Raw genomic sequence first — 17,004 nt, 5'->3', positions numbered from 1 at the left:
TTTGATTACGTCTATCGTGTAGGTTGGTAAAATGTAACAGTGGAGGAGTAATTGCAATACAGTTGGCTACGCTGCACGCATGCATGTGTTTGCATGTTTCTCGGTTTTGTCAGCCTGATCTCAACCTGAAGACACACACACACATGCGCGCTCACACATCCCCTGTGCACGTGCATTTGTGCAACCCAAATCGAGCTGTTGAGGAGTGATTGCATTCGAGTTGGTGGTGTACAGTACAAAAGTGGTGGGTTTCAATGGAATGATTCAACATTGGGAATTGGCACTTGGGCATGAGAACACAAAACTTGCCATTTAAAAAAAAAAAAAAATCTAACAGAAAGAGTTCTCAATTCTGTATCGTTTGTAGTTGTTTACATGTGTTTTTGTGCTTGTGTATACGCATGCGTATTGTTAGTAAATATGCTCGCATATCGGCTAAGGATTACTGAAGAGTATGCATGCTATATCGAAATAGGGTCTTAAGGCTTGCAATGTAACTGCAACTGCATTCATCAACAGTGAATGAATGATATGCATTCAATTGTGCAGTCTGGAAGAAATATGTTTACATAACAAAATAAATATGTTGTCCTTTCAATGCCGTTCGTGCTCTTATTTGTATGCTTAAAACATACACTTAAAACCCACAAGCAGCAGTGCTGTTTGGCGTGCAGACCCGTGGTTGTGGGGGACGGGATTGTGTATGGCGTGTTAGTCACCTATAGGGTGGCACCTTTCTGGATGCACCTCCGCACTTCACCATGTTGTATCTGCAGGAGGCAAGCTGGCGGCGCGGTGTGAAGAACGCCCACATGCGTACGCAGCCGAGAACTCGCATTTACGCGCGCGTTCCTCACAAGCACATCCTCCTGGCCTCTGGCAAGACCCCCTTCCCGTGAGCCAATTGGCCTCACGCCGAAAAACACATGAAAGATCCCAAATTACCGATCAGGAGCTTAACTCCGCACCGCCCGTCATGTACCTTGCTAAGCATATGCAAAATATTCACCTCATGCAGGCAGTTTGCAAGAGGGAGGAATGATGAGCGTTACCAATCAACAAATTCACGGGGGGGACATGAATATTGAAATAATCAAAGCAGATGTTGTGCTTTATCCGCTTCTTGTTTTTAGAACCTTCTGCACGTTTATCGTTTATCACACTCCTTCACCTAGTGTATTTTCTCTCACGCTGCACCCACCCCCACCACCTAACCCCCCTCCACACCTACACCCATGGCGTTCTCTTCAGAGCTGCATCGTGCTCTAATGAAAGCGTTTGTTGTCATCGTTCAGATGCGCAGTGTGAAATTAAGCGAGCAGTTTACGTGAGAGCCGTGGCGGGAATCAAACGGCGGGCGCCGCATTGCGAGACGCCAGCTACTTCAATCACTTCAAGCTCATGTGTATGTTCCTTTTGTTCACCTCGCTATCTGCCACACTAAGCCAATTTTCTAGCCAGTCTCTCGGTATTTGTAAAGTCTGATTTCTTCCCCTATGTGGTCTTAATTCATATGCCCCCCTCCAAAAAACACACACACGATACTGATAAGTGGAGCCATGGCATGCTGAGGGGGTGCACGGTCGAAAATATTTTTTAAAAAAAACACACACACATATACAGTGTGTTATTACGCAGCCTGTTAACATTTTTAATACTTCATGCTTCTTAACATCTCCAACACACACATGCACCCGCACGCACACACATACATACACACACACACACACACACACACACACACACACACACACATACACACACACACACACATTTGCTGGTATTTATTATTCTTAATGAAATGTAAACACCGCGTGAATGTTTTCTTGCTTGTGTGTGGGTGTGTATGTATTTTATTCCCTCCCCGCTGCGCATGACGATCCTGTTATCTGTCACCAAACAGTTTTTCCGCACTTGTTTGATCTGTATTTTCCTCTTTTAATTACTATTTACTTAGGCACTGCGCTGCTCGGCGTTTTGTAGCTGGTAAAGCAAGAAACACTCTCAAAAGATTGTCCACCTTATTAAATGGAAACCATTCGTTTCAACAGATTGGAAGGAGGAAGGGTCCAGGTATTTTAATCACCGCTTAATTGCATAAAACACTGTGTATTGAAAGCATAAAATGTAAATGTCTATATACGTAAAGCTGCATTATGCAGAGAGTTCAGGCGGTAGAAAGCACTAGAAATGTATTTTAAAGCATAACATGCTTTGGTGGTGAATGTCAAGTGCAGAATTTGCCCTCAAGCTTCACTGCTTTTTAGACTAAAAATCTCATGAGAAACACTGCTTCTGCAGTTTTGGCTTTATTCCCAATGTCTCGCCAATTATGTTCAGTGGCAGCAATTATGATATTTAAGGTGTGCAGAATATTTTGGCAGGTAATCCTGCTGTGATTCACATCACTGCTTCAACTGCTAACCCTAATTCACCTAAAACTTCCCGTTCTCATTCCCCGCCCCTCCTGAACCTCCCAACCTCCCCACACACACACACGCCACCTTCCCCACCCATCCCATCATCCTTCGACTCTCCTCGGAGTCCCTCCATCTCTCCAGTCGTCTCTTCCCCGTCTTTCTCTGCTCCGTGAGCTGGAAAATTGGCTTCAAAAGGCCACTGCTGTGAACAAGGGCCAGCCACACAGTTGGGCCCGTCCGCTTTATCTTTCACGCCACGGAGGGGAAAAAAATGTGCCAGCGAGAGAGAGAGAGAGAGAGAGAGACAGAGAGAGAGAGAGAGAGAGGGAGAAAGAGAGAGAAAGAGAGAGAATAGGGGAGGATAGTTTTGACCAGTCACTGAAACCAATAACCAAGAGAAAGCTACTTAGCAGGGGCCTCGCTGTCTGTCTGCCTGCCTCTGTTTCCCTGCTGTCTTTGCATCTCTCTTTTTCTCTCGCTACACCTACTTCCTCTTTGCCTTTCACCCTCTCTCACACATTTCACTCGCATCCTGTCTTGCTGAATTCCCACTTTCTCTTCTGTTTGTCTGGCTTGCACTTCCTCTCACTTTGGTACTCACAGATGCTCTTGACCTTGTTTTCCAGCTCTCAAAGTTCAATAAGCTCTGCTTCTTCCTACTCCTTTTCAGACATGTTGAACTGTGCAAGTGTAAACATGTGATGTTCCTTAATGTAACTTGTTAAGCATAATTTCTTTACCATAACAGAACCCACAGCACATAGTGTAACTTAGAGCAGAGGACCCTGGCAGAGAATAGAGGCCAACATCCTCTGGGGATAAAGACCTCATCTGCCACTTTGCTCATAAACACCAGACTGTCAATCAAGAAAGCGAATGATAAGCGCTTCAGTTCAACTCAAGGTCGAACATCTTCTCCCTGAGCAGGCAGTGGCTGGGCGTCCAGTGGTAGTCAAACAGGGAGCCAACGTGGTCGGAAAGAAGCCTTCCTCAATATGAGAAGGATAGAACAACATACAATTTGACAACTGTCTCCTAAATCCAGAAATCAGAATCAGTTGCACCTGGATCATAACCAGCTGGGGGGTGTAGGTACAGGTGGGGCTCTTGATAAAAACACCCACCTGGAACCTGGAGCATTGCTGGCTTGACAGTGTGTACGGAAGTGTGCAGTCACTAACGCAGCTTTTCAGGAGGGATTTCACAGCAGCAAAGCCTCTATCAGAGCCTCGCATTGACCGTGGCAGCTTTGGCTAAATGAGCCCATTTCCTTTCGCCATGTAGACAGAAAGAAGGATCGCCTGCTTGCCTTGCTCTCCTTCCACAAAGCTGCCCGTTTTTTTTGGCACTCATTGCCAAAAAGCGAATTAGAGGGGAGGAAGGGAGTTCATTTTGCCTGCACATGGTCTACGGCAGGATGACTGTCCTCCTGAAAAGTTTTTTTTCTGCTCCCAATAATCCCTCAGAGCATGCTCCTGCTGCTCCCCGGGGGGTGGGCGCTGGGCGCTGTGTGTGTTTATTTCAGATGTCTGGAAAGCGGGGCTCAGTGCATGTCAGGACTTGGGGTATACAGAGAAGGGTGGCCCACTGGATGGTTTAACATCAATAATAACACATGAAAAACAAGGGAGTGTGAAGTCACCTCGTTAATCCATCTACGCTTCATCATTGGCTCCTGATCTCGAAGCTCGATGTTCTAGTAGCTCAAAGTGCCTCTTACAGTTTTATTTGTATCATGCTCAAGTTTGTTGTGTTTGTAACAGTACTTGATTGCTCAAAAAAAGGTACCTTTGTGATTAAGTTAATTTTTTTCTGACACATACTATATCATAAACCATTGGAGGATGGTTCAGGATACATTGTTGTTTTTTACAAGCATGCATTTCTAGTTATCTACATCATTTTTGGTGTGTATTACATACAAAACAGAGTCTTAAATACTCTATATTTATAAGGGTTTTTGAATGATCAAAATACAGGTCAAAATACTGAGTAAGGGGTGTCCACTGAGGGCTGCATTCTGAAAAATGAAAGGATGGGGGGGGGAGTTTTAATATTTTTTTATTTTCTAAAAAGGCTAATCTAATGTAGATATGATATAAGTTATAAACTGTACTGTATGTGGTAAACATGAGCCTTGTACACTAGTTTCACTTTACACTTCTAATCAAGTAGTATAAGTAATACTTGCGGCGAGGTACTGATGTACCAGAGTCAACAGAAAGGAGGCGGAGCCATTTTGATGTTTTTCATTTTCTAAAAAGGCAAATCCAACATATATATGCTAACAAGTTATATACAAAACAGGCTGCATCTCAGTTTTTCGTTTATAGGTAACAAAGCATATTGTTATTACTAGTATCAACGTTTCAACCTTTTCTCGTTATATTACTTTTTTTCATTTAAAAAAATGAAAAAAAAATTAGTTTTCTTGTTTATTTGTATTTTTAGAATATGCCACGGGCCGATGAAAATTAAGCTGCAGGCTGCACTTTGGACACCCCTGTAGTAAGCACATCTGTTACACATCTAATGACATGACATTACATTACATTACAATAACATTAGGATGGTTCCTAGTAGAAGAGTTAGGTATAAAGTACTGCATTGTTTTCCTGTGTGTTCTATAATGTGTTTTACTGTACCTTGTAATCAGCATACGTTTGTAATGTTTTGCAAAACTGTCTGTTTCATTGTTTTGCATCTGATGGGGTTGATCCTCTCTTTCTTCAGGTCCTCAGCTCTTCCCAGACAGAAGGTGACCTCCTAGACTGCAGCTTTAGTCAGCTTCAGCCCTACCACCTGCTGACGGTAGAGGCACCTGCTGGACCCCAAGCATCCAAGGAGGGATCCTGGGCTAAATCCTCTGTGTTTGAATGTCAGAGAGGACGACTGCACCGCCTGTCTGTCACTCGTATCCCGCTACCTTCCCATCCCATATCCTGCTCACGTCACCCCAATGAAAGCGCACTCCTCCTCGGTCTTAGTGACGCCTCCCTGGTCCTCTACGACCAGCGACGGGGTGTCTCACTTTTGGCCTCCTGTCTTGTGCCGCCCACCCTCCTTGCCTGGCATCCTGCTGGAGCCATGGCCATGGCGGGGGCAGCACAGGGCGAGCTGATGTGCTTTGATGTGGGCCTGGCACCCCTCAGCATGGCACTGGTGGCAGAAGAGGTGGCTCCGATGTCTACGCTGCAACTGGCCCAACATCTACGCTGCCCTGGGGGCCTGCAGAGACTACAGTGGGCAACAGGTCCAGAAGGTGGCGATGAGAGGGCCGATACGCTCATGCTGGCCTTTCATGGAGGACCATTAGCATCCTTAGGATTCCGACTGGGTGTGTAAAATATATTCCTTTTTTATTCCCTATTCTCGCTGTTGTGGCTCTGACTGTAACACTGCCAAGGGATGTTCATTTCACGGTGGGCGCCAAGGTGAGCAGGAGTCTCTCTCTCAGAGGTCATTCAATAATCGTCCTGGGGCAAAAGCGCCCCCTCCCTGCAGGTACATTCTCTGGGATGCAGTTTTCCGATAAACTGTTGGTGGTGGCTGCGCACTCCCTCGGGTGCCCCAGATAAAGTTTGCCAATCAAAAATGTTCCGTAGCGTATCCACACGTACAGTATACACAGACAACACAACACACTCTTTGTGACTTTGGAAAGACGAAGCCACTGTGCCTCCTTGCTATGCGCTGCTCAAGTTGGGAACTGGGGGCGGTGTGGGGGTGTTTCGGGCGAGGTAGGTAGAAGATGGCGTGTGTTGTCTGCATGCATGAGGAAAGGGGGAGAGTGTCTTCTAACAATGGCATCCCCCTCCTCTGATCGTGTGCCAAGGTTTTGATGAAGGAAGCTCCTGCACGTCTTTTTCTCCATGATAATTCCCCTGCCCCCTCCTTCCCCACAAACAGACACACACGTTTATTCTTCTATTGCTTGGCTTGCACACACACACGTATGTATACAACCCCCCCCAAACTCATTTGTTTGTTTGCTCGCACTCCTTTTCTGTGTTGACTCTTTTCACAAGTCTCGCTACATGACAGAGCGAAGAAAGACTTGGCCAAACTCCAACTTCTCCCTCTCTCTCTCTCTTTTTTTAATTCCATAAGAGGCAGCCCCGCACCCCCTGCCTGCACTGAGATATCTCATCTGGGCACACACGTTGGCCAAAACTGGGTCTGCACCATGCAGCTCCATTCTATGAAAGAAGAGCAGGGAAAATACCATTTTTGTCTCCAAATGGGAGTTGAGTGACCTCTAGTTATATAACTCCAGTGTTCAGTGGTGCTAATCACTCCAATAGACTTGAATGTGTTCTTGACAACCAAACCCTCTTTTTGTGCCTCACTTCATATTTTTGTTGCGATGGCATGGAATCATTTGACGCAAATATTAAGTGGAGTCAGCGTTTTTTTCCCAATATAGTATAAACACCAGAAAAATTAAATTGAATAATCAAATTGGATTTTAGGACTGTTTTGGGAAAGAATTGACAATGATTTGTTCTCAGTTAGAGGGCCCCTGTATACACACACACACACACACACACACACACACACAGTGCAGCAGATGTATTTACACACATTAGCACACTCTGTAGGGGATTTGGGCTTTGCTAATTGCTAGCTTGTCATTTTAATTGCCCCATCACACACACAAGCATACGCAAATGATATACACACACTTCCTTCATTAATTTGAAAGTCATGTCCAGTTCTGCTGGTGCTGATTACTTGCACAGTCCACCACTATGACCTTTTATTGTTTGCACATTTTATGCTTGGTAATAGCAGCCCTACCTGTAAAACATGTTACATGGTAATTTCATGAATGAAATTACACAGGTTTCCCTCAAACTAGCTGGCAAAAAGTCCTCCCATTGTTGTCATTTGGGTCACAATGGACCATGATCAGCCTTACCATCAGAACTGTTTGTTTGAACACACTGACACACACACAAACACACACACTGCCACTGCCACATACTAGACATTACATTACATTACATTATTCAGCAGCTTTCTAATCTGCTCTCACACACAAAAACTTTGTTGATTTTTTTAAAAGTATTTTTTTTAATTCTTTATTGTTTTTAAAGTTGTAGTTACCTTCAGTTATGGAAACTTGCACAATTCATGCATTTTAATTTAGGAAAAAGGTCATTATGAATATACTTTGGAAAAAATACTCTATTAAAACCAGTAAATTCTATATACATTTTGAGAAAAAATAATTGCAACTTTTTTGTTGTGTATGTTGCGTGTTGTTTATTCACATTTCCATGTACTAAACTTGAATCTTAATGTTTCAGGGGCTCTGACTGGGGGCCAAATGGGCCCAGGTGAGCTTCTCCAGCAGCGGCTGCATTGTGGTCAGGTCCGAGAGGCCCTCAGCATCCTGGAGGCCATGGACTGGAGCATCATGGGAGACGAGTGCTTCCGAGGCCTGAGCTCCATCACTAACCACCTGCTGAGGCTCCCGCTGGATGCACAGACCGAAGGTGGGTTACTAATCAATTAGTTCATTGTTTTTACATTATTTTAATGTAGTAAGTCTTCTTATTGTTATTTGTCACTTACAATTATACTTATAAAACATGCAGTATAATGTACCTTAATTAATTTGACTTTTTACATGGCATACTATTTACTAGACATAGATTTTTAAATACTGTTTCTATATTTTTTACTTTTGCATGCAGCACAGCTGGAAGCCACGTTAGGAGTTTTTTATGCCCCGTCTACGCCCCTGCCTGGTAACGTTATGTTGGACTACAAGGAGCCAATCAGCCGATACGCACGTCGCTTTTTTCACCACCTTCTCAGGTAACACAACTTGCATGGTCCTCCATTGCAATGCAAAAATGCTTTCATTTTTAGGGTTGCATTTTTAACATTTGAAAACGCTGGATAACTTTTGTGACTGAAAATGTTACATGTCTAACTGTAAAATAAAATAAATCTTGGCTGCATACCCCTGTAGATGAAACATGTTCTTAAAACTGTTTACTTTTTATCTTCTTTTTATGTAATTGCACTTTCTACTAAATAGATGATTCTTGATGTTTAGTGCCTCATACTATCCTTACTAACGTGATGCAGAAAAATTGTACATATTGAATAAAATGTATTTAGAAACCAGTGTCATCCACCACAACTGTAAGGTGTTAGAAGGTCTTAAAAGTGTAGCTTGAAAGTGTTTAAGATTTAAATTATGACAGAAACTGACCTTCTGAAGTATTGCAAGACAACATGATACAGAAGTGCCATCCAAAAAAATACCTCTCATAAAAAGACTCTCGATTTAACTCTGCTTGTCCTGCTCATGATGCATATTTCAATCATTCTCACTCCAAAGGTACCGTCCGTGCACCCGTTTCATGCTCACATCTGTCAGGAGAACCTTTTGAAACATCCGATTGACTGAAATAGACGCTGTTGTTCACGCACTCGGCCACTAACGTCTCCACCACTGTTTGGCATCCCTCCTTTTCTCCTCTCTTATCACCTACCTGCATTCTTTCTCTCTCAATCAACATCAAAATAGGAAGACCACCCCCCATCCCACCCCCAAACCATCTCATCATGTTTGTTTGCTCCGTAGCAGGCTCTAGACTGAAAGAACAACTTTAGCTTTTTTCTTCCTGCTTACTATTTGTATACTATCTCACTTTTACCATTTTGTGTGCAGATATGAACGCTTCGAGAAGGCCTTCCTCCTGTCCATAGATTTACAAGCCAAAGATCTTTTTATGGTGAGTAATATTTAGTAATAGTCTACAATTTTTATGTAACTGTCCAAAAAATTGTGTTGACAGGTAAGTGAAGCACAGGCAGATTAAGGAATGCAATTCCAGGTGGTACTTGCCTTATGCCGTTGCGTGTTACGACGTTCTGTGGTTATGACACAAACCCATAAATTATAATACTATACAAAAAGGAAAACACAACTAGTTACCTGTGTGTGGCGGAAGAATATGTCACCTTTCTTCTTTTAAGTTTTCCCTTCATTATGTCTCCAGGAAAGTGAAAAGTAATGGTAATCACGTCGTACAATTCACAATTCCACAAAAAAGAGTAGGAAGAAGCAAAGCTTATTGAATTCACTTCCTGTGTTCAACATGTACCCCTTGACCAATTCTGAAATAACATAAGAAAATGATAAGGCAGTATAATAATGTGTGACAATAGGAGTTAAGTTTTGTAAATCAATACAGATAAATTATATAACATTCATAATAAATATATAATAAGTAATGAAAAAATTAATAGTTGTCAGAAACATAGTTCGATGATGAGTGAGTACAGACAATGTAATACTTCAAGTAGTCCTAAGAAATGAAGACTAAGTAAGTGCAAGGGTGGTTAGACATTGCTTTGTATGTACACTGTGGTTTAGGATTCTTCTTCCTTGTACTTTGTAAACATCAACCGCTTTTACTTTTTTCCTCGAAATGGATCATTTTAGTGCATTGTTTGAGCTCTTTACTCGGGTCATTCCATTATTTTGATACCACATACTGATATGCTGAAGGTTTTTAGAGTTGTCCGCGTGTAAATGTTTAATTTTTCCCTAAGGTCATTTTTCTCCTCTCTCGTTGAGAAGAATTGTGTTATGTTTTGGGTAGCAGGTTATTGTGTTTGCTTTATGCATAATTTTAGCTGTTTGAAGGTTTGCCAGATCAGCAAATTTTAATAATTGTGATTTTAGGAATAAAGGGTTTGTGTGTTCTCTATAATCGTAGTTGTGAATCATCCTAACTGTCAATGTCTAGGCTGTCTTTTTGTATTTGTTCATAATTGTCCTTTCTGCTATTACCAAATAACATTATTTTAGTTTTACTTATGTTAAGGGATAATCAGTTTTTTTTCAAACCATCTTTTTAATATAGTAATTTCATCTGTGACTTTTTATTAGTTTTTGTGTGCTCTCTCCAGAGCTAAGTGCAGAAGTATCATCTGTAAATAATACTAGCTTTAGGGCTTTTGTAACTTTTCAGATGTAATTTATATATTGGGTGAACAGTTTTGGTCCCAGTATTGACACCTGGGGTATGGCACTAATATATTTAAGCAAGCAGATGTATATTCTTGGCCACACAGTCAAGAGTTGGAATCTCCGTTGGACATCTCTGTGTCATCATCTGTGTGGAGTTTGCATGTTTCCCCACTTGTGTGCGTAGGTTTTCTCTGAGTACTGCGGCTTTTTACCCACATTCCAAAAATATGCATGTTAGGTTAATTGGCGGCTCTAAATTGTCCGTAGGTCTATATGTGCCCTGCGATTGGCTGGCTACCAGTCTAGGGTGTACCCCGTCTCTCGCCAGCTGGGATAGGCTCCTGCATACCCCCGCGACACTAATGAGCATTAAGCGACATAGAAAATGAATGAATGAATGTATATTCTCCTAGCTTCACATATTGCTTGCTAAGTAGCTAAACTGACCCTCTGATTCCATACCTTTCTAGTTTGTTAATTAAAATATTTTGATGAATTGTATTGAATGCTTTTGTTAATTCCATAAATACTGCACTTTATGCATTGGTAATTTCCTCTGTTATTTTGATTAGTGCCATTGAAGTTGAAACGTTAGCTCTGTATCGGTATTGGCTGTCCATGAGTAATGTAAGTGAAGTGAAATTGACTTTGCAAAAAGTGGAGAAACACTGATCAACATTGGCTGCATGCCCGGTCCAAGCCACTCAATTGCGTTGACCATCATCAAGGATAAAGATGTTATCTTTGAACATGTGAAAGATCTGCTGCTATGAAATGGACAGTGATAACTAAGCAGCACGATGGTATTGTTCTTGAGACTTCCTTCTCTCAATAAACCTGTCACTCCCTGCCTTACAACGCCCCTTCCAGTGTGCAAGACAACCATATGTATAAAAGTAAGAAGTTGTTTTCTCTTTTTTTTATGACTTTCATTTAATTACTGTATTTAATTTTTTTTTTTTTTACTGTATTTTGTATGTTCTTCACATGCACAGTGTGATTTAGGTATAAGTTCCGACTTACATTAAAAACTTGACTAAAGATGCCAAAAAGGCTTACAAAGCTCTTTGTAACCCTTAAATGAGCAAGGACATTTTTTTTATTTAAATGGGTGTTCACAAGGGACCCTGCATGACTCACTATGATGCTATAGAAAATATATTCATACTCCTCCCAAAAAAATCATAATTATGACAAACCTGTAAAGAAACAAACATAACAGATAATGTACAGTAGTACATTCATTTTGTGGAAAGCGTTCCAAGTTTAATTTTTAATTGACGATTCAAACATTTTTCATGTTTTGTAGCCGATGGCTGCAGCTGTCCATGTAAAGTGATGCAGTTCACATCCACTGGGTCTGTGATATAATAATGTGACACAATTAAGCCCAGGCCAGGGCCACCTGAGTTTCATATGTTGAGCACTGATGTTCACACACTCAAGGAGGCTCCACTTTTTAGTATTGTACCACCTCTTTTAGCAGTCCATTCACTCTTCTAACCTTGTTACTCACATTTGCATTTGACTTGTAACCCATTCAAGTGTTGGGGAGCAGGTGTGATGGCCGTCTTTTCAGCGGCCCCGGCTCGCCTCTTGCTCCGCTCGTCCTCTTTTCTTTGCTCCACTCCATGCTGAAACGCTCCTCCATGTGTCTGACCCGACCACCCGCCCCCTTTTATTTTTATCCATCGGGGCCCCTTTTGCTCTGAAACACTTAATACAGACCAGAGAGGAGAAGTTGCAATGAAAAGGTGGAGTCGAAGCTGCATGCGGACCTTGAAAGCGTGCAGGGAAGAGGGTGTTGCGGAAGTAAAGGGGGGGGTGGTCATATGCATCGAAAAACTATCTGGAGATTGAAAAAACAGAAAAGTAGGCAAACTATGGATACATTTTTAATGTAGGAATCAAACTGAATAAACATGGGAACAGTGGATCCACGCCTAGTCATGATTCAACATTCACGGCCTTTCACCTTGCTTTTTTTGCATAAAACCCATCCAGTTCAGCTTAAGATAGTAATAATATATACATTTGTGATAACACAGCATAACTTTACATAACAGTATAATAATACATCATACATGTACATAACGACGTGACGTAGGTGTAAGATGGTGTTACCTTCATGTGGCTGTGAAAGCGCTAGCTTTTGACTGTTAACTTTATTAAAATCCGGCTTCACAACTTGTAGAAAATTAATATTTGATTGTAAGTTGTTACTGGAATTACAACACGCAACCAGTTTAGATTATGTAGACGCAGCATTGGAGAAACACCTGGTTCATTTCTGACTGCTAGCCAAGAGGACCCAGCGGCCTGCAGTGCAGTGGAGCCGCGTACCATCGTTAGCCACCAGAAGTGTTCTGATTTTCCTCTGTTTTAACAACGGATTTACAAGAAGATGATGCTAAAAATGCTGCTCAGTGACCAGTAGTGTTGTTTTTGTTGTTCTCAGCTATCAAGCAAGCAGCTTTGCATCATTAGAAAAGAGTAAAATAAAAACAACAACACTGACATTTCACCCTGCACTCTAATTAGGCTGTTATGTTACTTTAACTTGCCACTTGGCTGGTGGGGCTGGGGGTGGGTGGGGTATGGGGGTTAATGAGGGCAACCCTCATCCTTGCCCTCAACTCTTTCTAACGTCCAACTTGCCCGCACAACTCAATAACGCATCAGCGACTCGCTTAGATCCACACACTCCTTGCAGATAACTTTTCTACAACTACACAGCATGACATGTGATATTCCCCCCAACCACGAACTGCGCCCCCTCCCAGGACCACATTGTTTCCCAGCTCACAATGGAGGTCCTCAGTCTTTCACCAAAAGAAGAAACCTTTTGTTAAAATGAAACACTTTAGTGTTGGCCCAAATTGAAGGGGAGGAGTATTCCGTGGGGGGTGGGGGTGGTGGTTTGGTTACCAGTGGCCAGGGTGGAGTGGTGTTTCTGAGGGGGGGTGTTTCTACCAGGAGTCATTTACAAATTTTTTTGGTCATAATTGGCGCTGTTCTGTGGCTGCCTAATTAGCCTTTGATAATGAGTTGATAAAAATAAGCTATTAGGTCATTCATAAGCCAAAGTGATGACAAGTTTTTTTTCTCCTCCACCCCCTTTTCGCCCCTCCCGCTCTTCCTGGGTCGTTAGCGCTTGATACAGCTTGTTAATTAAATCAAATTGTGTGATAGCAGAATCTGATGCCAGCTCATTTGTTTCCCAATGGGCCCGCTTGTGCTGGTTCTCGTAGCAAACATGCGCAGGAAAAGACGGGTTCCTGCACTATCTTCCTGCCCAATCTGACAGCAGACTTGCTGGTGCTGATGGAAGTATCACACGTCTTCACCATTAAGCTCTCTTTTGTCTCTCAGATGAGTAATTAGCGTTATGAAAAAGTCCTTAACGTCTATCTGATAGAGGTGCTAGTCAAACACAAGGCTGCTAGTAACAGGTGCGTGTGTGTGTGCGTGCACACGTACGTGCGTGCGTGCATTCTCAGCACATATACTCATGTCCAGGGATTACAGCCTGCCTTAATTAGTGAAGTGTATTTTCTCATTTGCAGACTTTTGCGCTTGCATCCAGTCAGCTTGCCAGCGTTTGCTGTGTGTGCGCCAACACAGGATAAAAGTCCGCCAAAGAGACATTTACACACGCATGCTAAAATTGAATGTGTCATATTTGTTTACCAGCAAAAACATAACGATGATATAAAACCAATTCAACATGGCGTCAAAATGTGGCTGACAAATTCATCTTAAGAACTGTGTTGCGACTTGCTCAGTCTAATTTGTCTAAAAGTAGTAGTTTTCTGAGTCACGTGATTATAATAGGATTTCCGACAAAAAATGTTCATCAGACACATTTAGGGTTGCATGAAGAAACATTTATTATAAACAAATATTTGGAAAACCTTTTTAAAGTTAAAAAATAAGGCGCAAAAGGTTTGGGGTTTTTTTATGTACTATTGGAGACTATCTGGTAGAAAATAGTCAAAATTCAAATTTTTAAATTCTCATGGAAACTCGGTGTGTCAGTCCAGTTGTATAAATACCACACTTTCTACAAAGCCAACCATGATTGTGAAAATCAGTTTTGTAATTATTATTTAACATGTGATATGTTGCTTTTATTACCAAAGTACAAAACCGTCCTTCGTTTTTCATCAGTGAATTTCCGGTTTCCCCTGATTGTTTGCTCTCAACAAGACTAGTATTGCACACCACGTTGCCCTTTTTGTGCACTAACAGCAACGCATCGTTTTCTTCATTACATGTAACATTTAAAGACAATGCGTAGCATCAAATTTTACACCTTCATAGAGCACTGTGTGCACCTCCTGTACATATGCAGGAAACTAAGGTATTATTTATGTTATGTAGTGTCAGTAAAGTGGAAAAAAATGGACCTGCACTTTTTATCGAGATCAACTGAGTTCCCCCCCACCTCAATTTGAAGTTTGGCTGAGGTAATAAAATTGATGGCCAGAGTTGACACAAGAACAAGAGTTGAGATGACGTCTGATAGCAGTCAAATCAAAGTTAAAGGCTTACATTGCATAACAAGGGCAAATCCTCATTGTGTGTGCACACATGTTGTGATCCAGTTTGACAGAGAACCCGTGGCCAATGTTAATGTGCTGTAAGCGCCACCGTGTGCCAGTTAACCTAATCCGTCATTTATTTGGAACAAACCCAAATATCAGTCAATATTGGGCTTTTAGCCTCGACCCCACCCCTCCCCACTGCAAAAATGGCCCACTAAAAACAGGCCTCTTTATCAGTGCGGTTAGCTGGCGCGCTGCAACCCCTAAAGCTCTTGTATAAATAAGATTAGTGTTGCGTTTGAACGCGGGGAAATAAGAGGTGTAATATCTGATGGTTTTATGCACAGTATTACTGTTATCCCCGCTTAGTTGCGTTGATACTCTTCTCTTCTCTCAGTCTCCCGCTAGTTTGTCTCTCCCTCTTTTCACGTTTGTTCATTGTTGTCTTCTTTTCTCTCTCTCTCTCTCTTTCCCTTGCTGGGTCCGTCTCTCCACATCCAGACGGTTTTATGAGCAGCTAAGCTGGAATAAAGCGCTCCGTGTAAAATGTTCATATTGTCCTGTTGTGAATGTCATCCAATATCTGTTCCTGCTGCGCGTGCACACGCACGCACGCACACACACACACACACACACACACACACACACACTTTCATAAAGACGCCTCGTCTGTTCTCCTGCCTAAAGTGATGTCATCAATTAGGGATCCTCTCTCATGTCTAATTGAGTGGCGACATCACTTTAGTCCCAGGAGCTGATTTAGTTGCTTTTTTTGAGGCCATCTTGTCGTCGGCCATTTTCACATTTCCCCTCCAACCGGTTGCCACAGAGGGCAGACGCCACACTGTAATTACCCAATCTGATCCCATTCATACTTTTTCAATTTCACCACCTCTCGTGCTCTCGTTCCCTTTCGCTCACCAGCCTGCGTTCCCCTCTGCTTCTCATCTCTTGTGGAAACCAGCAGCTCTTCTCCTTCTCCCCCCGCCCCCCGTTCCTCTCCCGGGGTACAAAAGCTGGCCTACAATATGGGGGTATTAGGGCAGAGTGCAGGCCCAGCTGGGGGCTGCCTTTAGCCAGCTGAGGGTTATCCACGGCGAGCCCCGAGTCACAGCGCTCTTGTCCTGTGATGTCGCTGAGGCGGAAGGCTCTCTTCAACATGCCGGAGTCTTTGATGGACCCTCAGGCCCTGCACCCGGCCCGAGGAGGCCCTGCCACTCGCAGGAACCCCTCTGTGGCGGCCAGGATGCGATTCACTCTCACCTCAAGTCACTTTAGGAGGGTTTCCATTCACTCTCCCTTGTGTTGGAAACCATGTGCATGTGTGAAAGAATGCTTTTTGTACTCCACATATGCTACAATCAACTGTTATCACAGTTTCTATAGCTGGTCAAGCACTCTGACCTGCCTTCCCACTGCATAAGAGCAACTCTTCATGATGTGTCCCTATTTATATTGAGGCCAAATGTAGACATTTGAAAATATACAATTATTGATAATCGGAACTGCGGTTCTTTTTCGGGTTTTATTTCCAGCATGATCACTTTCTCAGTTCTGTTCTCCACACTAAACGCATATCCCTAAATTAGACGAGCTTTATCATCTCCACCAAGGACATTATATTTTCACAAGTTTGTTGGTGTAAGTTTTCAGTTCATCCCAAATTTTGTGGTACCCCTTGTTTTGTTATTTCTTTACATGGCAATGAGCTAATATATACAAATTTTTTCGTATTTTAATTATACATTTTTGGTACTTTTGGTTTGACCAGGTCTTATTCCACGCCATCTTTTGGATACCCTTCATCGTATGGATTATTTTTGTTCATGATGTTTGTGCAGCATTTGAGAATTTCCTTAATTTCTTGTTGAACAATGCATAAGTCGATTATATTGTAATTCAGGTGTATATATGAGTATCTGTAAATGTGTTTGATCTTAATCCAAATTAGGATTTTTTTGTCCATGTTGGAGGAACTGTAGGTATTTATGAATGTTTACAATTTAGTCTAATTGTGCTCTAAGGCACCTGAGGGCTC

General features: G+C 42.3%; 1 protein-coding gene across 11 annotated transcripts in view; it reads left to right on the top strand.

The window, feature by feature from the left end:
• Positions 1–17,004, top strand: part of wdpcp (WD repeat containing planar cell polarity effector) — an 82,957-nt gene that overhangs the window by 35,209 nt on the left and 30,744 nt on the right. For 10 of the 11 annotated variants that reach the window (XM_054798285.1, XM_054798279.1, XM_054798282.1 and 7 more), the window contains exons 13-16: positions 5,154–5,757; positions 7,733–7,921; positions 8,123–8,246; positions 9,112–9,175. In XM_054798285.1, coding sequence (XP_054654260.1) covers positions 5,154–5,757; positions 7,733–7,921; positions 8,123–8,246; positions 9,112–9,175 — 981 coding nt within the window. The remainder of the gene's footprint in view (positions 1–5,153; positions 5,758–7,732; positions 7,922–8,122; positions 8,247–9,111; positions 9,176–17,004) is intronic. The other variant, XM_054798290.1, reaches the window with a different exon arrangement.

The sequence above is a fragment of the Dunckerocampus dactyliophorus genome, chromosome 14 (assembly GCF_027744805.1).
Source record: "Dunckerocampus dactyliophorus isolate RoL2022-P2 chromosome 14, RoL_Ddac_1.1, whole genome shotgun sequence".
Lineage (NCBI taxonomy): Eukaryota > Metazoa > Chordata > Actinopteri > Syngnathiformes > Syngnathidae > Dunckerocampus > Dunckerocampus dactyliophorus.
Note: the sequence above shows the minus strand (reverse complement) of the source record. Positions and strands in the feature narration are given on the sequence as shown.